The sequence below is a fragment of the Drosophila miranda genome, chromosome XR (assembly GCF_003369915.1).
Source record: "Drosophila miranda strain MSH22 chromosome XR, D.miranda_PacBio2.1, whole genome shotgun sequence".
Classification (NCBI taxonomy): Eukaryota; Metazoa; Arthropoda; class Insecta; order Diptera; family Drosophilidae; genus Drosophila; species Drosophila miranda.
In genome coordinates this window covers 12,507,471-12,525,187 of record NC_046674.1, presented here as the reverse complement: position 1 = coordinate 12,525,187, position 17,717 = coordinate 12,507,471, and the positions used below count along the sequence as shown (strand labels likewise).

Here is a 17,717-nt window from a genome sequence, read left to right as displayed (position 1 = left end):
AATAGTATGCAACGACCTTAATTAGGCGCCCACATGCAAATGAGTGGCGACAGGCGATATGTGATATGCGACATGCCACAATCTTCTTCTCGATTGTCGCAAAAGCGAAAGTTGTTCTTAGAGACCGTCGAGTCAAGGTCTTTGGAATGGTAGTCGCTATAAACTGCGCTGATAGAAAGCTGACATTTGAGTGTGACTGATTTGCCTAATGTGCGGCGATTAGCATCAAAACATTATTCCGGCAAGTTATGACAAGAATGAATCTTTGACACTTTTCAAGAACATTCTTGCCATATTTCACAAGCAGCTAGCGTAGTCCCAGTGTTTTCCATTGCTTTGGTTTACCCATCCCGAGAATTTCCCGAATACTTTTTGGCAAGATGTTTCCAATATGCTATGGCTGTTTCTTCGCATAGTAATAGCATCGTTGATTGTTATTTACTGCATCGAATTCCTTCCTATACCTGTACTTTCCAGACGCTCTGGGCCACAACTCAATTAAAATTGTATTTTATATACATTTATAGAATATTTATTTGCTTGCTATATATTTTGGTATAATTCTGTTGCCGCTGTGCTGCTCGTTTGTTGTTGTTTGTGCGTCTGTCCCATTTGCATGTGAAAACGATAAACATAAATACAAAATTTAAATATTTCTCATGTGCAACGGCGTTCTCCGCTTATCTCCGATTCACCAGGCGATTGACAGATATTCAAAAGTCAATATATATTTATCTTTATGGCCGATTTCTAGCCTTACCAACGCCTCGACCTGTGCTCATCCACCGCTGGATGCGTGCGAATGTATTCCAGCTGACGGAGCACATGCAGCGGCACGGCGGGAATATGCTCGCCCTCAGCTCGATACCCATCGGCATCGGCCACGTACGTGAAGGTCACGGGTATGCCCTCGGGGGAGACGTATTGGACTACGCCCACGGCCCCATTCTCGTTGCCAGCCGCCTTGGTGGTGATGCCGTTGGTCGTCTGGAACTCGAATCGATAGTGGCCCGCGGCATCGGGCGGCGTATTGTGGTAATATATGGTGCGATCGAACACCACGGCGGCATTGGCGGTGGCGGCACTGGTGGATGCAACTGCGAAGGCCAGCAGAAGCTGGGCGGGATGGGATTAGCGGCTGAGTAATCAGGGATCGCAAACGACGCACAAACCTTGCCAAACGACCACATCATCTCCCAATTAAATATATTCCAGATGTATCGTTTTACAGACTCGACTCGACTCGATCTTGAAGTTAAACCTGAATCCGAAACCGAGTCAGAACAAACCGAAATATGAACCGTTAAATACGTTTGAAACATCCACTGCGACGCGATCTGCTGTCCCCGAATGTTAGATTAAAACTGCCAAAAAAGCCGTGCGTCCGGTGCATAAGGAAGCTTTCGAGCTTGCTAATTGTGTCGCCCGCCACCGCCGCTCTCTGGAAAAAGAGTTCTCAGAACCGAATTCGAGGAAGAGATCTGACGGAACATGAGCATGAGAATGAGCATTATGAACCGATGCATAAATTGGCAGATCCGATCAATGCAGCATATATCCATACGGGCTTGAGGATCGCGTTGGGCTTGATTTATGTTGAATTTGTGCTAATGGTCAGGCCATTATCGCCTGACAATGAAGTTGTTTTGGTTTGTTGTAGTTGGATTCGATCGGATTGGATTGGGTGTGCCTGCATATCAAACTAATATCAACCAGAGCTATGCACAGTGGTTCGGCGACGATGGGGAACCAGACACACACACACACACGGTGACTCCATATGGACAAATTGTTGCATGCTATCAGTAATTTATTATAATTTAATTCTACGTTTTGGCTTCGCTGGAAAAGGTCATGGTTGAAGAAACTCAACACTCAACTAAAAAGCCAATCAAAATATTTTAGTTTGATTTGGTATGGTAAGATCCATCATGTTGGAAGCTAAGTTTAATTCAAAGAGAAACTGAAAATGCTAGAGGTCTATTTTACAATCATTTATCACCACCAGGGCACTGCCTGATAAATCGAAATTACCTTTGTGCTTTCAGTACATGAATCTTGCTTCCCCCAGCAGCACAATTGTGGAGCTGATTCATCCCACTGTGCGTTGGATGGATGCTATGCAGACCTAGACCTTGCACGCATTTGCATAGACCGATCTTACAACTTGCCGACTCTGAAGCCTCTCAAGGTGTCGGCCAACAAAATCAATCAGTCCATCAATCAGAATATATATGTTGATTTTAATGACATTTGCATTATTTCTTTTTCGTTGTGGTTCCGAAGAATAGCACAAGCGCCGCATAGAGTCATTTGCTTTAAAAATTATTAACTAATTAATAAGCAACACCGGCGTTTATGACAATTTACATAGCTAAAGATCCGGAGGCTGCACACATTTATAAAGAGAAAGAGTGTGCCGAAAATAATCTATGGCTCATTTTCAGACATAAATCTTCAAGTCAAACAAGTCGTCTTTTGAGATCTTTCCGCGGACAACATTAATTAAGTAACACAAATCGACGCCAAATAGTTTAGCCTTAGAATCGATTGCGAAACTATAGCCGAAAACACGAAAAACTAGAAAACCGAAAACCGAAAACTGAAGACAAACTGAACTGACTTTTCCAGTTCTTCATCTTTCGCATTATCATCTTCTTTGGTTGGCACCTGAGCGGTAAGGTACGTGCGTGAACTATTAGATAGTTTTTGAGAACTATGAAAGCATTAATTAATGCATACTCGTATGTATGTAAATGTGAGCATAAACAACATATGCTTATGTTGAAGTTCTTTTAGATTGTGTTGGTTCTAAGAAAATTAACATAATTAATGCCACTCATCACCAAAACACACCCACACACACACTCAACTCACATTTATAGAGCTAAAACAAAAGACTCAGGCAACGAACTCGAGCAACGACTCAATCAGAATCAGAATCAGTCTTCGATTGGCTTTTCTGAGCTATAGAACCCTTGCCGTTAATCCATTCGACACGGAACTGCTTCCGCCAATTGTATCTGCTCAGAGGTCGTAATATATATTGCTTTTTATATTCTTGTTAATCTTAAAACCATCTTGTTTGCTACTTATTATTTGATGGCCTATTTTCTGTGATTTTATCGCATTTTCTGTGATTTTTATGGCCAGCATTCGCATTCAACTCAACCCAAAACTAAACAAGAAAATGCTTTAAAAAAATCTATGTTGTTTTTTTTTAAATAATAACAATAATAACGTGAATAAATTAGAACAGGCCGGAGGGGGGTGCACAAATATCTTCCGTGTTGGAACCCCAGGTGGCATGTTCTCTCATACGATCATACACACATGTGCATTTTGACTTTCATTTCAATCAAATGTTGTTAGAACTGGTTTTTAGTGATTAATTAGTGAAACCTAATTAAAAAAACCAAACAAAAATAAACTTAGAGAAATGCAAGAATACCAAACAAGAACTTGTGGTGGCCATTCCATTGAGTTTATTAGCTTAATTTTATCATCTTCCGCAGCAGAATAATCAAAACAATACGATATCGGAACTTCTTGCCATCATAAATTTGAATTCAAATTGGGTACGGATCAGCGAGAACTCGAGCTACTTAGCACATCTGAATACTCAGAGATGTCTGCAGAAACTACCGCTGACGTATGGGATCATCAAATATGAATAAACAGACATTGGATTGGCTCAGAAAGGAACGGAAATGAATGACTTTACTGAATGAGCGTGACCTGTTATCAAGCAAGAATAGTTGTGTAGCCCCAGCCCCATCCTCAGACCCAGATTCAGATTCAGACCCAGCTACATCCACAGACCCCAGACCCAAGAGATACAGCTACAGATACAAAAGATGGAGCCAACGATTATTGGCATTTGGTTATGCTTATTAGATTTTCGTCGTTTTCGCTTTGCCTCTATGTTTTCCTCATATAAATTTGAATTCACGCGCTCGCCGGATTGGCAGTACGGTGGCTAACTTTGAACCTCGCAGACGTCTTTCGTTCGGACTGAGATCGGTGGCAGATCTTTTATCGCTGTTAAATATCGAAATTAATCAATTTGATTGGGGAAATCCGCTTCAACTCTACCGAAAGTGTATTTTTTTTATGCCGAGTGCGAAAATATAAAACAAAGGAAAATATGCGATATTTTGTAAGCATAGGCCTTGAGCCCCATCTGTGTTCCCGATCTCCTTCGATCTGTGATATTTTTTTTGCTGATATGATCTCTTCGTTTCTGCAGATCATGGCTCTGTTGTGCCTGGCCCTTCTTTGGGCCGAATTAGATGCCAAGCTGGTGCGGATACGCCGCATTCGTCGGCTGGTGGGCTCCAGTGAGCGAGATGCCCAGATCACGGATTACCGGGTCTCGCCGCTGGACGAGCAGGGAGTCTTCAAGTACGCCTTCAAGACAAGCAATGGCATCGATGTCCAGGCGGCGGGCACTGCCCTGGAGACCATTGGCATCTACAGCTACACCTCGCCAGAGGGCGAGGACATCGAAACGCGCTACATAGCCGATGAGCTGGGCTTCCATGTGGTGGGCAGACACCTGCCCCAGCCGCCACCCACTCCGGACTACATCCTGCGATCCCTCGAATACATTCGCACCCACACGGAGGATGGCAAGCTGAAGCCCAATGTGTTCTAAAGTTCCTGCCACCCGCATCCCCATGCACATCTACATGGAAACTTGTGTCCAAGAAGAAGGCTGATCATACCATAGCATGTAGTAATCCAATCTATAATATAATCCAGCACTAGGCCTAGACTAAGTTGTTGCTAGATCTTGTAAGCCATCCATTCCACTGCGCAAATGTCTTGTCTGTCGTTCCGCTCGGGGTATAAATCAATTCATCCATTGATTCTTCCGCACTATCCTATCCCATAATTTATTATGTTTACACCCAAAATGAGCAAACAAAGCCAAGCCCAAATATGATATTTGTTTGATGTCCGCATAGAATGACCCTAACGAATTCTGTATTTTTTTTGGGTTTTTGTTATCTGCAAACATCTTTATTTATCTCCGCGTCTGATTAATATTTATGTCTATTCTCAGATATCGGAATTTGAAAACTGGATGGAATTAGAATGCGATTCTATGTGGATAGCTTTCGATAACTTGATAATAGACGGGATTTTCTTTCCGGGTAACAACCTACTCTTCTCTCTCAACCAGAGGGCCAGAGAAACATTTGCCAAGTTTTGAAACAAGTTCGGCGGGTTCGAATATAAATACCATTCACAAATAACTCTTAAGCGATCCAAATAAATAATGCAAATTGAGAAATGTTGTTTTTTTATTTTTTTTATTTTATGGTATTACATTGATTTTTAAAAAAGTGAATAAGTCCACAACTTTCAAAGCAAAGTATATGTACGTGCAAGAAAAAACGGAATGGATATCTCAAAGATAAATCATTTCCACCTGTAAGAATATTTGCGGAGTATAGCCTGGGAAAAACTGAACCGATTTTGATCTGACTTCCAAAATCAAACATTATCAATCATTTTATATTAATTTTTAATTGGAATTTCAAGACGTATCACGTTTTACTGACCCAGAGCCTGTAGAAGAAAATTTCAATAGAAATATCCCTTCAATTTGTATCCCAAAATGACGTCAAACTTGCCCAAGACCGTCTCTGAAGACACCCTCACTGTCATCAATGTTGTAGTTTTTTCACAAGCCAAACAAAAAACATCAAAAATTAGCAACTATTAGGTGCCGCGATTCAGGTTCAGATGTGGGTCCACATAACACAGCCAGCCCCATTGAATAGGTTCATATGCTAACTAAATCTACATTCGATATTCGGTATTTTGCGCTTTGCTTAAAATATGCAAGCATATTTAATTTCTGCCGATGCGGTGGTGACTATAAAAGCCTCCGCCTCTGAAGATCACCAAAACAGTGTGGATTAGACAATTCCGACAAGATGTTCAAGCTTGTGAGTTAACCAACTGGAAGACCGAAAGGAAGGAAAAGGAATCTTTAAGTAATGGATTATATATTTCAGACGATCTGCCTGATAGCCGTGGTCCTTGTGGCATATGTCCAGGCCGACAACATCGACAAAGATGCCACCATCCTGAGCGAGAAGAACGATCCGGCCGATGCGGAGGGCAACTACGCCTACTCTTTTGATACCAGCAACGGCATCCAGGCCCAGGAGGCTGGCAATGCCAATGGAGCCACTGGTAGTGCCTCTTGGACCTCACCGGAGGGTGAGAATATTGTCCTGACCTATATCGCCGATGAGAATGGATTCCAGCCGTCCGGTGCCCATCTGCCGGTTTCACCACCAATTCCAGATGCCATCCTCCGTGCTCTGGAGTACAATGCCGCCCATCCATCCAACGAATAAATACGGATTGGATACTATATACCCGTTTGAAGGCCTAGTCAGTGGCTTAGTTTTAACCACGTTGTACATAATTAAATAGAAAAAAATCCTGTGCAAAACGATACACAATAAATCAATACCCACGATCGTGTGAACCGAATAAGGTTTGGTAAATTATTGTATTTGCTACCTAAACGATATAAAAGACCGATGTAGGAAAAGGGACTTTCCCTGTGCTAGTTTTCCTTTTTCCGTCGAGAGCGAAAGAAAATCGAACTGATATAGCCCTGTTCTTTGCCCTTTGTATACTTTGAGAGAGAGTGTGATGCAAGAAGAAAGAGAGAGTGAAATTTAAACGAGTATCTCCGTTAAAAACTGAACGAGAGAGACAAAGAGAGGGAGAAAGACCAAGCAAGGCAAACAGAAAACTCCGTTAAGAAAGAGATTAAGATGGCAAAAAAGAGAGATGATAGAAACGATTAGTTTTCAAGAGTATTAAAAGCCTTGGCCTTACTTTTTTGCACTCAGTAAATCGAAGGTGATATTGCTTTCCTTATTGACGGGCTTTATTAACGATAACTACAAAAAAAAAAAAATATACGAATGTATGTCTCTAAATAACAATGACTGGCCGCAGCTTGGAGTCTGGTGGTAGAGGTGGTAGCGCTGGCGGTGCTATATGTGGTAGTCGATGGGGCTCCCAGCAGATTACTGGTCCTTCTGAACGGCTACCGGGGGATGCGTACGAATGTACTCCAGAGCGCGCATCACATAGGCGGGAACTGGGGGCGGGGTGGGCAAGTGGTCGCCCACTGGGTGGTATCCCTCCTCGTCGGCCGTGTAGCTGAGCGAGATCTTTTCTCCTTCGGGCGAAACATAGGCCAGGGCACCGCGCACTCCATTGGGATTGCCGGCCTCCTGGTACTGGATGCCGTTGCTCGTCTCGTAGGCGAACTGATAGTTGCCCTCCGCATCAGAGGCGTCGTTCTGGAAGCTTCGGATCTGGGCATCCTTGTTGATGTTGTCGGCGCAGGCGCAACCGATGAGAGCCAGACAGAACAGCTGTAAGAGAACAGAGATCATGGTTAGCGGCGCTGGAGTCTTCGCCCATCCCGAACATCCCAAAGGTAACTTACGTATTTGTACATGTTGGATATGGTATGGATGGAGCTGATTCGGTTGAGGGCTACTCGTATGTTATGGAGAGGCTGCTTGGAGTGCAACTGTTTAATTCGATCAGCTCAAGTGCGTCTTTTATATGGATGCGACCCTTGGGTTTGGAATGCCAGGTTCACAGGCACCAAACGGGTTTCGCGGCCGCATCCATCCAATCGGGATGGCAATGGCAGCAGGGCAGGGGTAGCAATAATTGCCAAAAAAACCAAAAACAAAAAAAAAACACAACCAAAAAACTTGTATTATCATATACCAATAATGGAGGCAATACTCGAAACTATAATCGAGCCTTTGCCTTTAAAATACATGAGTCATTTGCCAACAATTTATATTGTATGCTTTAATTCGGTTTCAGTTTCGCATTTAGTGATCATCATCGTCTTTGTACGATATCCCCCTAAATGTTAAATTGCTTACAAATAAAAATTGTTGTTTAATGCGGTCCCAACTCATTCACGAGGTGTCGGAAATTCCCCTTCGAGCAAACTCTGCCTCATTGTTACAACTTTCAATTGGAAGTCTATGGGTGCTGCTGCTGAAGGCGCCCTGGGCCTCAGATGAGTGGCAGGTGGAAAGCTGTTGAAATCGTTTAGATTTGGATTCAGATTCGGAGTTGCAGTTGGAGATGGAGATGGGCAAGGTCGGGGTTTGTCACCTGGAGCGCCGCCATCGCCGAGCATCGTCTTCAGCTGATCTACAAACTGAACGAGTACGAAATGTGTGATCATCTGATACCCTACATTTATGACTTTAATTAATTGACAGCTTTGAAGTCAGGCGATTTGATTAATTACCCTGGACTAGTCGATAAGGCTGAACAAATTTATTTATACGAATATTTTCTCGTCTCGCCTACAGCCTTTTGTTTTATTTAAAAATTAGCGGAGCAAACATTTTTTGGAATAGGTGTTAATTGCTGGGAATATGTTTGATCAATAAGGAAACGACTCACACTCTGTTTGACCCATAAACCTGATCAGAACTGATTTCCTTTCATGATAATCGATCATAGAATTGTATAGTCCAGTAAAAGAGATACATACATACATATATATGCATATAAAAAGCACACAATGGGTTACAGAGGGCAGATTATGGATACATTTTCTAATCAAAGATCTTTGGCAATGAAACAGATCCTTGGTATTTGATGCAACATTTTCCCGCCTTCCACCAGAGCCAGCGTGTGATCTACCTTGTCGATGAGAACGGATTTGATTCAGAAACAGCAATAATGAACACATAACTATTTAAATTAGTGGAATGTTGCTTCTGATCACAATATATAGATCCATAAAGTATCCCAAGTTGCTGTGGTATTCACATCCAATGGCGAAAATGTTCTATGGAGCGGTTTTGTGTTTTTACCAATTAAAATTTTGGTGAATGTTGCCATCTGCTGGATACGTCATGAAATAGATGTTTGTAGAGATTTAGATGGGTTTGTTTGAGCTAGCTGGTTCCGCCGAATGGTGTCTGATGTTGCTCCTCGATTGATGGGCATTTTATTAGTATGGGTGCTAAGTGCGTTTAGGCCTAGACAATTTATTCGAGATGCCTAATTTAATTATTGGACTACAAATTTGTATGCTAATGCGTTGAACTTGTTGAGTTTTTTGGGGGTAGATTTAAGAATTCCTTGATGAAGCCAAACTGGTTCTACGCCTGCGCGCATCCCAAACTAAATGGCCAATGAAATCGAAATGAAATGGATGATAAATGGGTTTGGATACAATTTATTCGCGCACGAGTCGCCCAGGCCCGTCTCTGAAGTCACCCTCGCCTCTACTCTCGGGTGAATGTCGCACAGGCCCATTATCGCAAGAAACCTCAAAACCAACCGAAACTATTAACTATTAAGTGCCGCGATTCAGGTTCAGCCATTACCATCATCAGCTAGATGTGGGACCATCCACTCTGAATGGGTTCAAATGCTACCACATGTTCGTATTTGCTTTTTTGTTGCGTTAAATTTCGTTCAATTCGTTGGGTATTTTGCGCTTCGCTCGAAATATACAAGCATATTAAGCTTGATATTTGGCTTAAAGCAGCACGTCTCCGAGCCAGATTAGAGACGACAGCGACGCCGTCGTGGACGTCGACGCAGACGCCGAAAGGCAACGCTGCGTTGGCGATGAGATGCGATACGATGGTGGCTATAAAAGCCTCCGCCTCTGAAGATCACCCAAACAGTGTGGATTAGACAATTCCGACAAGATGTTCAAGCTTGTGAGTATATCGGATCGTGGCGACCCAAAACAGAGACCAAGACTCCGCCCCAGAGCCACGGAAAGGAATCCATAACTAATCGAACATATACTATATTTCAGACGATCTGCCTGCTCGCTGCCGTGCTCGTGGCATATGTCCACGCAGACCACATCGACAAAGATGCCACCATCCTGAGCGAGAAGAACGATCCGGCCGATGCGGAGGGCAACTATGCCAACTCCTACGATACCAGCAACGGAATCCAAGCCCAGGAGGCTGGCAATGCCAATGGAGCCACTGGCAGCTATTCGTTCACCTCCCCCGAAGGCGAGCGCATTGAACTGACCTATGTGGCCGATGAGAACGGTTTCCAGCCCAGCGGTGCCCATTTACCGACTCCACCACCAATTCCAGAGGCCATTATCCGTGCCCTGGAGTACATCGCCGCCCATCCACCAGCACAGGAATAGACATTTGTTATGTATTGGATACCCGTTTAAAGGCCTAGTCAGTGCTCTTGTGGCTGAAGATGCGTTACATCTAGTTTTAGAAACTTTGTACATACTTAAATACAAGAAATATCCCCCACAAAACTCCACAGAAATAAACCAACAGCTATGCTGATCATTTAAACCGAATGAAATATGTTTCAATCACGGAATTGGTCCGAAAATTCAATGCAAAAAATAATGCCATCACGCCAAACACCCATATTGAATGTAAACCTTCTTAGCACCACATTATGTATAACATGTGTTACCAATTTTAGCCAAATTAAACGTCTGTCCAAGTTCATTTATCAAAGTGCAAAAACAAGACCCAGGAACTGCTAGTCTCGAGTATCCATATCGAGGCAAGAGGAAAAAGAGGCAAGAGGCAAATGTGGAAGCCGCAGGGCCAACGAGTTACTTGGAATATTTTTTTACGTTTCTTCCATTTATCAAAAAAAAAAAAATATATATGTATGTATTGGAAAAAAAGCAATTTCAATGTAAATCCGACGCTTGACCTCCAGAGCAGACCCAAGAAAGAGTCTAGAAAATGATGCAACTGCTGGCTGGGAACGCCACAGATTCGGTGTCGGAATGGAAAACTGGTTTGCGGGTTATTAACACTTTCGCTGCATGGATTCTACAGTGGCTATAGCGACGGGTAGGGGTAGGCCGACGAAATGTAGGTCATTCGGCGGTGATGCACAGTTCACATGCAAGATGGTAGCCCAACAAAGGTTGCCTAAGCTAAATTGATCCATAATCACCAATAGGCAATACCTGTGCTACATCAAGAGCTATAGACCGCAAATGGTGGACACACATTAAGTCTTGTAACAAAGCATCCAATGGCATAACCAGTTCCACAGTATCCTTCACAACTTCCCCATTAATGGGAGACGAGTGGAAGGAAGCGAACAACCATTCGGCATATGTACATTGTATATTTTTAGCAGAGTGCAGAGCAGAGCAGAGCTGTGCTGAGCCTTCTGCTTCGATCACATAATCAACAATTAAGTATAAAAAAACCTGTGCAATCTGTGCAACGATAAATAAGCCCCATTTGACCCGTTTGGTATTGTGCGTGCGCGTGTGTGTGTGCTATGGGCGTATGGCCTGATACTGATACTCTAGAGCTTGCTCTCCTTCGCCTCCTTGGCCTTTTGGCGCTCCGCTGCCGCAGCTGCCGGTCCAAAACGTTGAATGAAGCTATTGACCGGTTCAATGATGGCCTCTGGACTGTTCATATGCACATGGTGCGAGCCATTGGCCTCGACGTACTCAAAGTTGCGCTTCTTTAACAGAACAGCGAGCACCTCGTCGTAGTACTTTTTGTCCTCAAAGTACGAGGACTGGGTGGCCTTGATGAACATATACGGGCACTTGATCCGATGGGCCATCTCCACGCACAGTTCCTGGGATCCAATGGCATAGTTATAGAACTTAAGGCGACGATCGCGACAGAAGAAGTACTTGTCTGGGTACTTCTCAGACTTCTGGATGTTGCGGGCCATCATGTGCTTGCAGTGCTCCTTGTTTACCGAGTGGAATGTGCCAAGATAGACGCGCTCGATAATCTCATCATAGGTGTAGCTGGGCGGCTCATTCTTGCTCCGATTGCGCTCATCCTCCCGCAGAAACTCGTCCAGGCGAGTCTCCATGGTCCGAATGACCGAAGGATATGGTCGCTGGTGCGGCTTAAGAGCATCAATCCCGATGATCATATCCACCTTGTCCGGAAAGACGGCAGCAAACACGAAACAAATAATGGAGGACATGGAGTGTCCCACCAGCGACACCTTCTCCCACTTATATTGCTTCATGATCAGACGTATCACATAGAGGTTATCGACAGAGTTGTAGTAGCAGCCATCGGGCAGACGTGAAGACAATCCATGTCCAGGCAGATCGATCGACAGAAAGGCCACGTCCGGGGAGAGCAGCGGCATCAGCAGATCAAAGGTTCCCGCATTATCTTGCCACCCGTGCAGGCCCAGAATGGGTTGCACATTCTGAGGGCCGTACCACTTTCCGGATATGTGTCCCCAGGGCACAGTAATGCTGATCTCTGCGAACTGTAAGCGAAAACTTGTATGAAAAATGCTAGCTACACCCCAAAGGGCCAAAGTGCACTTACTGGCCTGGTTGGCGGCTCGCCGGTTAAGTCCCCAGCATGTCGATAGCGTTGGCCCAGATCATTGCCAGTGGTGCCACTTGAGCTGTCTTCTTGGAAGTCCATGTTGTGCACTGAATTGACCGAAACCGAGATGGGAAATGAGGTTTAATTCCAAAGTTTAGCGAGTATCGGCGCTTATCAGCGCGCCATTCGAGATTAGGCGCGATTAGTTAGCCACAAGCAGCAGAAAAGGCAAAAGGGAATCGAAAAAACAAATAAAAGCAGAAAGTGGCACGCTGGCAAAGTAAACAATAAAGGGCAATGCTTGAACATAAATTAATTGCGTGCGTGCATTGACAGGGGTTTGCATATTAGGTCCAAAACTCAATGCCGGCGTCACGTCAATTGTCTTAAAGGTCAAGGTGGGCCTCCTTGGCAGCTATTGCGAATTAAACAAACCTCACCTTTCCTTGCTTCCATGGTCGTTTTTGAGGACCCGGACTTAAGGCTTATTAAATTCGTTCACGTTTTTGCACCGTTTTGACTAAATTTGTGTGAGAAAATGAACTTTTACGAAGGTGGAAAGTACGACAGATAAAAAATTAAGACTTATCTACAGCTGTTGATGGAGAATCAGAGCCAGACACAACGTTTATGCAGACTGCTAATTCTGATAATCAGTTCGATTGCCAACTGATGTTGACTAGAGCAACTTTAATCGGTCCGACTCACTTTCAATATTTTAACTGAATTCCTACTGCTTTATATATTCGTGCATGAATAGAAAACATTTTAGTTCCGTGTTCTACCTAGCCACTGAATTCACGAGCACTATGCGCATAAACCAAGCCACAGTGTTGCAAAATACATGTGTTCAGTGCTGTTAATCGTTTCACAGTTTCCAGACGGATGACAACTGTAAATTCTTGCTAAATTCTTAATTCTTACGTATTACGACGGCCACAGATCAAAGTTCATCATCCAAGCACATGTCTCATAGCCATTCCATGAGTGGTGAAATCACAATCAGAACATCACTGTGAAGCGAGCTGGAAGAACGTGCAACTGTCTGTCTGGTTCAACGTTATTCAACGAAAGCCAAAGAGCCAAACGTACCTTGAAATGGAGGTCCTCAGGCATCTACGCCTGCTAACAAAGTTAACTAATGTCCGCCACGCAAGCAGTGGAGCGACCAGACCCTTGAAGGTCCTCACAAAACACGTAGGTGTCCAGATATTTATTTCTTCATTCATCGTTCATATGACTTTCACTTTCAGTTTGACGAAGTTTCGATACCCGTGCCATGGGGTCACATCGCGGGTAAATGGTATGGGCCAAAGCACGTCCGTCCTATTGTGGGAATGCATGGATGGCAGGATAATGCCGGAACATTTGACACCCTCGCCCCGTTGCTCCCCAACCATATCTCCTTTCTAAGCATCGATATGCCTGGCCACGGATTGTCTTCGTGGCTACCGCCAGGAATATCCTACCACTCCATTGACTACGTTCTCGTCACTCGTCGACTTATGGAAGAGTACAACTGGGATAAGATATCCATGATGGCTCACTCAATGAGTTCCATCAATGGCTTTGTGTTCTGCGCTCTATTTCCTGAGAAAGTGGATATGTTTATTGGATTGGACGTACTTAAACCGCCTGTTCGGAGTGCCCGTCACATTGTAGATGGATTGAGCGAGCGACTGGAGGCTACATTGAAACTAGAGCGACGCCTACGCAGCGGCTCCGAGCCGCCTTGCTATGAATGGGATGAGTTGGAGAAGCGTCTCCACGAGGGATCCAACAAATCCGTTACACTGGAATCTTGCAAGTACCTGCTGCAAAGAAATTGCAAAGCATCTACCCACGAGCCACACAAGTATTATTTCTCCCGCGACAATCGACTGAAGACCTCGCTTTTCTACACCCTTCACAACGAAGTGCCTCTGGAGATGGCGAGTCGCATCAAATGCCCGCATTTATTCATTAAAGCGTTGCAGGCCCCGTACTACGAACGAAAGGAGTACTACGATGCTACCTTGGTGGAGCTGCGGAAGAATCCCCTATTCGAATATAACGAACTCGATGGCACACATCACGTTCATCTCAACGAGCCAGAGAAAGTGGCTCCAATCATCAATTCGTTTATCAACAAGTACCGTCCCTTATGAGATCCCATGGACTTGGATATCTAAATATCTGGATGCCTGTACAAACTTTGGTAGTAGACCGAGCCCAGCAGAGACTAGAGAAAACCTCTTACGTTTATAGTTTTCCGTTGATATTGATTGAAGGATATTTGAGACGCAAACCAATCTTAGATTGGGATCCCCCATTGATGACCATTTGGTTGCTTCTATTTAATTTATTATGTACAATCGATACCGGCAATAACATTAAAGTTAAAGACTAAATTACAATCTTCAAGTGTAATGGTTTGAATGGTTTTTCTGGAATCAGCGTCGCGAAGGAAACTACGCAAAAAATTGATCACACAAAGGGCATGCAGGAGGGGTTCGCTGATAGAACTATGCGAAATTAACAACAATATGGCAATTTTGCATAACTCTCGCAAAGTATTCATTTGTGCGGGATTGATAAAGCGGAAAAAAAAAATAAAAAAAAATTCTTTGGGATAAGTATTGCATCTATGGGTTCCATGCATTATTATGGAATTATCTTGTGCACTGCACCGTACAGAACCCATACAGGCAGCACTTGGGGATTGGACGAGTGAAAACATTAAAATAAATATTAAAATAGATTGGTGTTAGCTAATTTCTTAAAATATTTATCAAACTATGTGTAAATACATATATCTTTTTGGGGTTCCTTTTGTAAAAATCAGTCAGCGCCAGGAAATACATAGAATATAACATAAAAAAAAAAAAAATTAAATGAAACATTGGGATAGCCAACGGAGCAAACACTGTGGCATACTCGAATATATATGAATATATATGCTTTTTTGTATGTATACATTTATATCAAGCGTAATTAACAATTGCTTCGGTGTCGCATGGAGTTCGCGTTTTCTTGCATATGAGTGTCATTTCGATCAGATTCAAATTGTTATAGAAAAATATACATATGTGGTAAATAAATATATATATGTATATATATATATATACTCGTTTGACAATCTATGATGAGGATGTAAAATCTGTTGCAATAGCAACTTAAGCAGTCGCAAGAGTGGGGTATGGCCACTGCTCAAATTGCACTCTGCACTGTAAACATTGTAATAAAATAACAAACTAATTTCTACGCTATAAATAAATACAATAAATAAGTTAAGTTTAAAAATAAAATGCTTAGTAACATCTAGTATGGATTTTTGTTTGTGGTTTCCCCTATTTACAATTGCTTGCTCCTCTTCTTCTTATGTTTGGGTGGACCTCAAGCCACTGGCGAAGAGTCACCCTTCATATCGCGCTCCCGAAAAAATCCCCGTTCCGTTTTGCACTCGCGTATGGTGACCGTCTCCAGGTTAACTGTGACATCAGTGATGACCACCCGGTTGGATATGTTGCACTTGGCCGGCAGCCAGAAGCGCGGAGGTAAAGCCCGTGGCGACAATGGAGTCAGGGGCTGCTTTTGGGATAGGCTCAGAGTGTTGCTCAGTTTTGGTATATTGTTGTTATCCGGCTGCGCACCAGATTCCTCCACTTCCTCCTCCTCTGCGCCCGATTCGGCCGGCGTTGATGCCACCTCAGTGCCCAGCGGTGTGCTCTGGTGTTCAGACTTTAGGGACGCAGAAGAATCGGTCGTCGTTTTCTGCGCCTGCTGGTCGTGTGACTGGATTTGTGGCGGATGTTTTGGTGTGGGTCCATCCGGAGAGGTCTTGATGGTTACGCCTATTTTGCCAGATTCCTTGAGAACCTCTGCCTTGCGCTTAGTTCCAATCAGGGGCTGATCCTCCGAGCTCGATGAATTAGTATCTGCCTCGGGCACGAACGAGTTGTGCGTGGAACTGCTGTTCGAGGAGGAACTATGATCCATGCGCTGGCGCTTGGACTCATGATGATGGTGGTGGTGGTGTGTCAGCGGCGATTCGGAGCGTCGACTGCTGCTACGTTCGGACTTGATGTGATGGTGATGATGGTGGTGATGGTGCTTCTTTTCCTTGTCCTTCTTGTCCGACTCGTGGACAGCACTCGATGTGGTGGCCTGGGGTGTGTCCACATCATCACCGGTGAATGTGTACTCATCCTCCTCGGACTCTGGCTCTGGATCGGGCTCCTTTTCCTTCTTCTTGAGCCCGCGCTTCGATGGCGTCCCAGACGATTTGTTGCTTTGCTCGTAGATGTCGATAAGGCGACGGTCTAGAATGTTCACCTCCGGCTCCCAGGTGTTATAGCGCTGGTTCCAGCCCTTCCATTTCACACGGTACTCAACAGTCCCCTACAAAATGAAAAATGGAGGGATGTTATCCTAATTTCATTTTCAGCTGCAATGTCTTAGACAACTAATTGATTTTCCATCAATGAAGCGCAACAACAACAAAAACACGAGCCACATGCCACACACTTACACAGTTGCACACACTCACGCACAAACACATGCAACGCGCAAATGGTGGTTGCTGCAGCAGATGTCCTCTGCCAAAAATATCCGAAGGACATGTGACCTTGTAATTTGTGTGCTGCGCATATTGCGTCCTGCATCTGGAATTAGTTGCATATATATTGCTATTTTTTTACACGCTCTCACCTTTCTAGTGCGCTTTTGGATAATTTTCTCAGCAGCGTAGACGAGAAAATCGTCCATATCATCCTGGACATTTTCGCGCACCACTTTTCCCTTGGCTCCCTTTCCGCGGCCAGTCATTTTTCCTTAGATTACACTTTGATGTTTGTTTCACGTGAGGTGATTATTGAAATTGTTTGGCTTTTACATGCGTTAGATTCAGTAAAAATGTTTTTTATTTTTTTTATTTTCAGCACCGAAGCAGTGTGACCGCGGATATATCTTTAAAATATACCATCCGAACCTCATAAATATACCAAAAAATACGGACTCATTAAAAAAATATACCGTAAATATACTGACGATTTAAAGTTCTATTTTAAATATTCCTCGTTTTTGATATTCCGTGGAATATTACTAGCTATATAGAATATTTAGACATGCCCACATAATTTTATCCAATTAGTGCTTAAAGTTTCTACATGACTCTATAATTTCAAGGACTCATTTTTATTGAACTGTGTACAAAGTAACACGACCGAACAGAATTTGGCGCCATCTATGGAAAAGAACCAGTTCGGCTCAGAACGGTCCATCTTGAAATGTCAAAGTAATAAAGAGAGCGAGCTCAGCACGACAAGGGAGAAAGAGAGAGAGAGAGGAACGAAAGCAAAAGCT

General features: G+C 43.6%; 8 protein-coding genes across 8 annotated transcripts; 4 read left to right on the top strand and 4 right to left on the bottom strand.

Moving 5' to 3' along the window:
* Positions 1–516: 516 nt before the first annotated feature.
* LOC108150842 (pupal cuticle protein Edg-78E) lies at positions 517–1,362 on the bottom strand. Its single transcript, XM_017279150.2, has 2 exons — positions 1,173–1,362; positions 517–1,116 (listed from the first exon to the last, which is right to left on the bottom strand). Exons 1-2 carry the CDS (start codon positions 1,320–1,322, stop codon positions 757–759), a joined length of 510 nt encoding a protein of 169 aa, XP_017134639.1. The 5' UTR covers positions 1,323–1,362; the 3' UTR covers positions 517–756.
* A 1,999-nt stretch (positions 1,363–3,361) lies between these two features.
* On the top strand, positions 3,362–5,266 carry LOC108150839 (pupal cuticle protein Edg-78E). The gene is made up of 2 exons (XM_017279148.2): positions 3,362–4,159; positions 4,250–5,266. The coding sequence occupies exons 1-2, from the start codon at positions 4,148–4,150 to the stop codon at positions 4,655–4,657; spliced, it is 420 nt and encodes a 139-aa protein (XP_017134637.1). The 5' UTR covers positions 3,362–4,147; the 3' UTR covers positions 4,658–5,266.
* Positions 5,267–5,865: 599 nt separating this feature from the next.
* Positions 5,866–6,516, top strand: LOC108152262 (pupal cuticle protein Edg-78E-like). Its single transcript, XM_017281470.2, has 2 exons — positions 5,866–5,960; positions 6,030–6,516. Exons 1-2 carry the CDS (start codon positions 5,949–5,951, stop codon positions 6,375–6,377), a joined length of 360 nt encoding a protein of 119 aa, XP_017136959.1. The 5' UTR covers positions 5,866–5,948; the 3' UTR covers positions 6,378–6,516.
* Positions 6,517–6,900: 384 nt separating this feature from the next.
* LOC108152260 (pupal cuticle protein Edg-78E) lies at positions 6,901–7,601 on the bottom strand. Its single transcript, XM_017281468.2, has 2 exons — positions 7,493–7,601; positions 6,901–7,418 (listed from the first exon to the last, which is right to left on the bottom strand). Exons 1-2 carry the CDS (start codon positions 7,502–7,504, stop codon positions 7,065–7,067), a joined length of 366 nt encoding a protein of 121 aa, XP_017136957.1. The 5' UTR covers positions 7,505–7,601; the 3' UTR covers positions 6,901–7,064.
* A 2,050-nt stretch (positions 7,602–9,651) lies between these two features.
* On the top strand, positions 9,652–10,383 carry LOC108152261 (pupal cuticle protein Edg-78E). Its single transcript, XM_017281469.2, has 2 exons — positions 9,652–9,761; positions 9,863–10,383. The coding sequence occupies exons 1-2, from the start codon at positions 9,750–9,752 to the stop codon at positions 10,211–10,213; spliced, it is 363 nt and encodes a 120-aa protein (XP_017136958.1). The 5' UTR covers positions 9,652–9,749; the 3' UTR covers positions 10,214–10,383.
* A 680-nt stretch (positions 10,384–11,063) lies between these two features.
* LOC108152257 (probable serine hydrolase) lies at positions 11,064–12,981 on the bottom strand. Its single transcript, XM_017281466.2, has 3 exons — positions 12,815–12,981; positions 12,372–12,481; positions 11,064–12,309 (listed from the first exon to the last, which is right to left on the bottom strand). The coding sequence occupies exons 1-3, from the start codon at positions 12,828–12,830 to the stop codon at positions 11,365–11,367; spliced, it is 1,071 nt and encodes a 356-aa protein (XP_017136955.1). The 5' UTR covers positions 12,831–12,981; the 3' UTR covers positions 11,064–11,364.
* A 247-nt stretch (positions 12,982–13,228) lies between these two features.
* LOC108152258 (probable serine hydrolase) lies at positions 13,229–14,770 on the top strand. The gene is made up of 2 exons (XM_017281467.2): positions 13,229–13,571; positions 13,628–14,770. Exons 1-2 carry the CDS (start codon positions 13,473–13,475, stop codon positions 14,519–14,521), a joined length of 993 nt encoding a protein of 330 aa, XP_017136956.1. The 5' UTR covers positions 13,229–13,472; the 3' UTR covers positions 14,522–14,770.
* LOC108152256 (polycomb group protein Pc) lies at positions 14,710–17,317 on the bottom strand. Its single transcript, XM_017281465.2, has 2 exons — positions 17,064–17,317; positions 14,710–16,754 (listed from the first exon to the last, which is right to left on the bottom strand). Exons 1-2 carry the CDS (start codon positions 17,178–17,180, stop codon positions 15,750–15,752), a joined length of 1,122 nt encoding a protein of 373 aa, XP_017136954.1. The 5' UTR covers positions 17,181–17,317; the 3' UTR covers positions 14,710–15,749.
* Between the last annotated feature and the right edge of the window lie 400 nt (positions 17,318–17,717).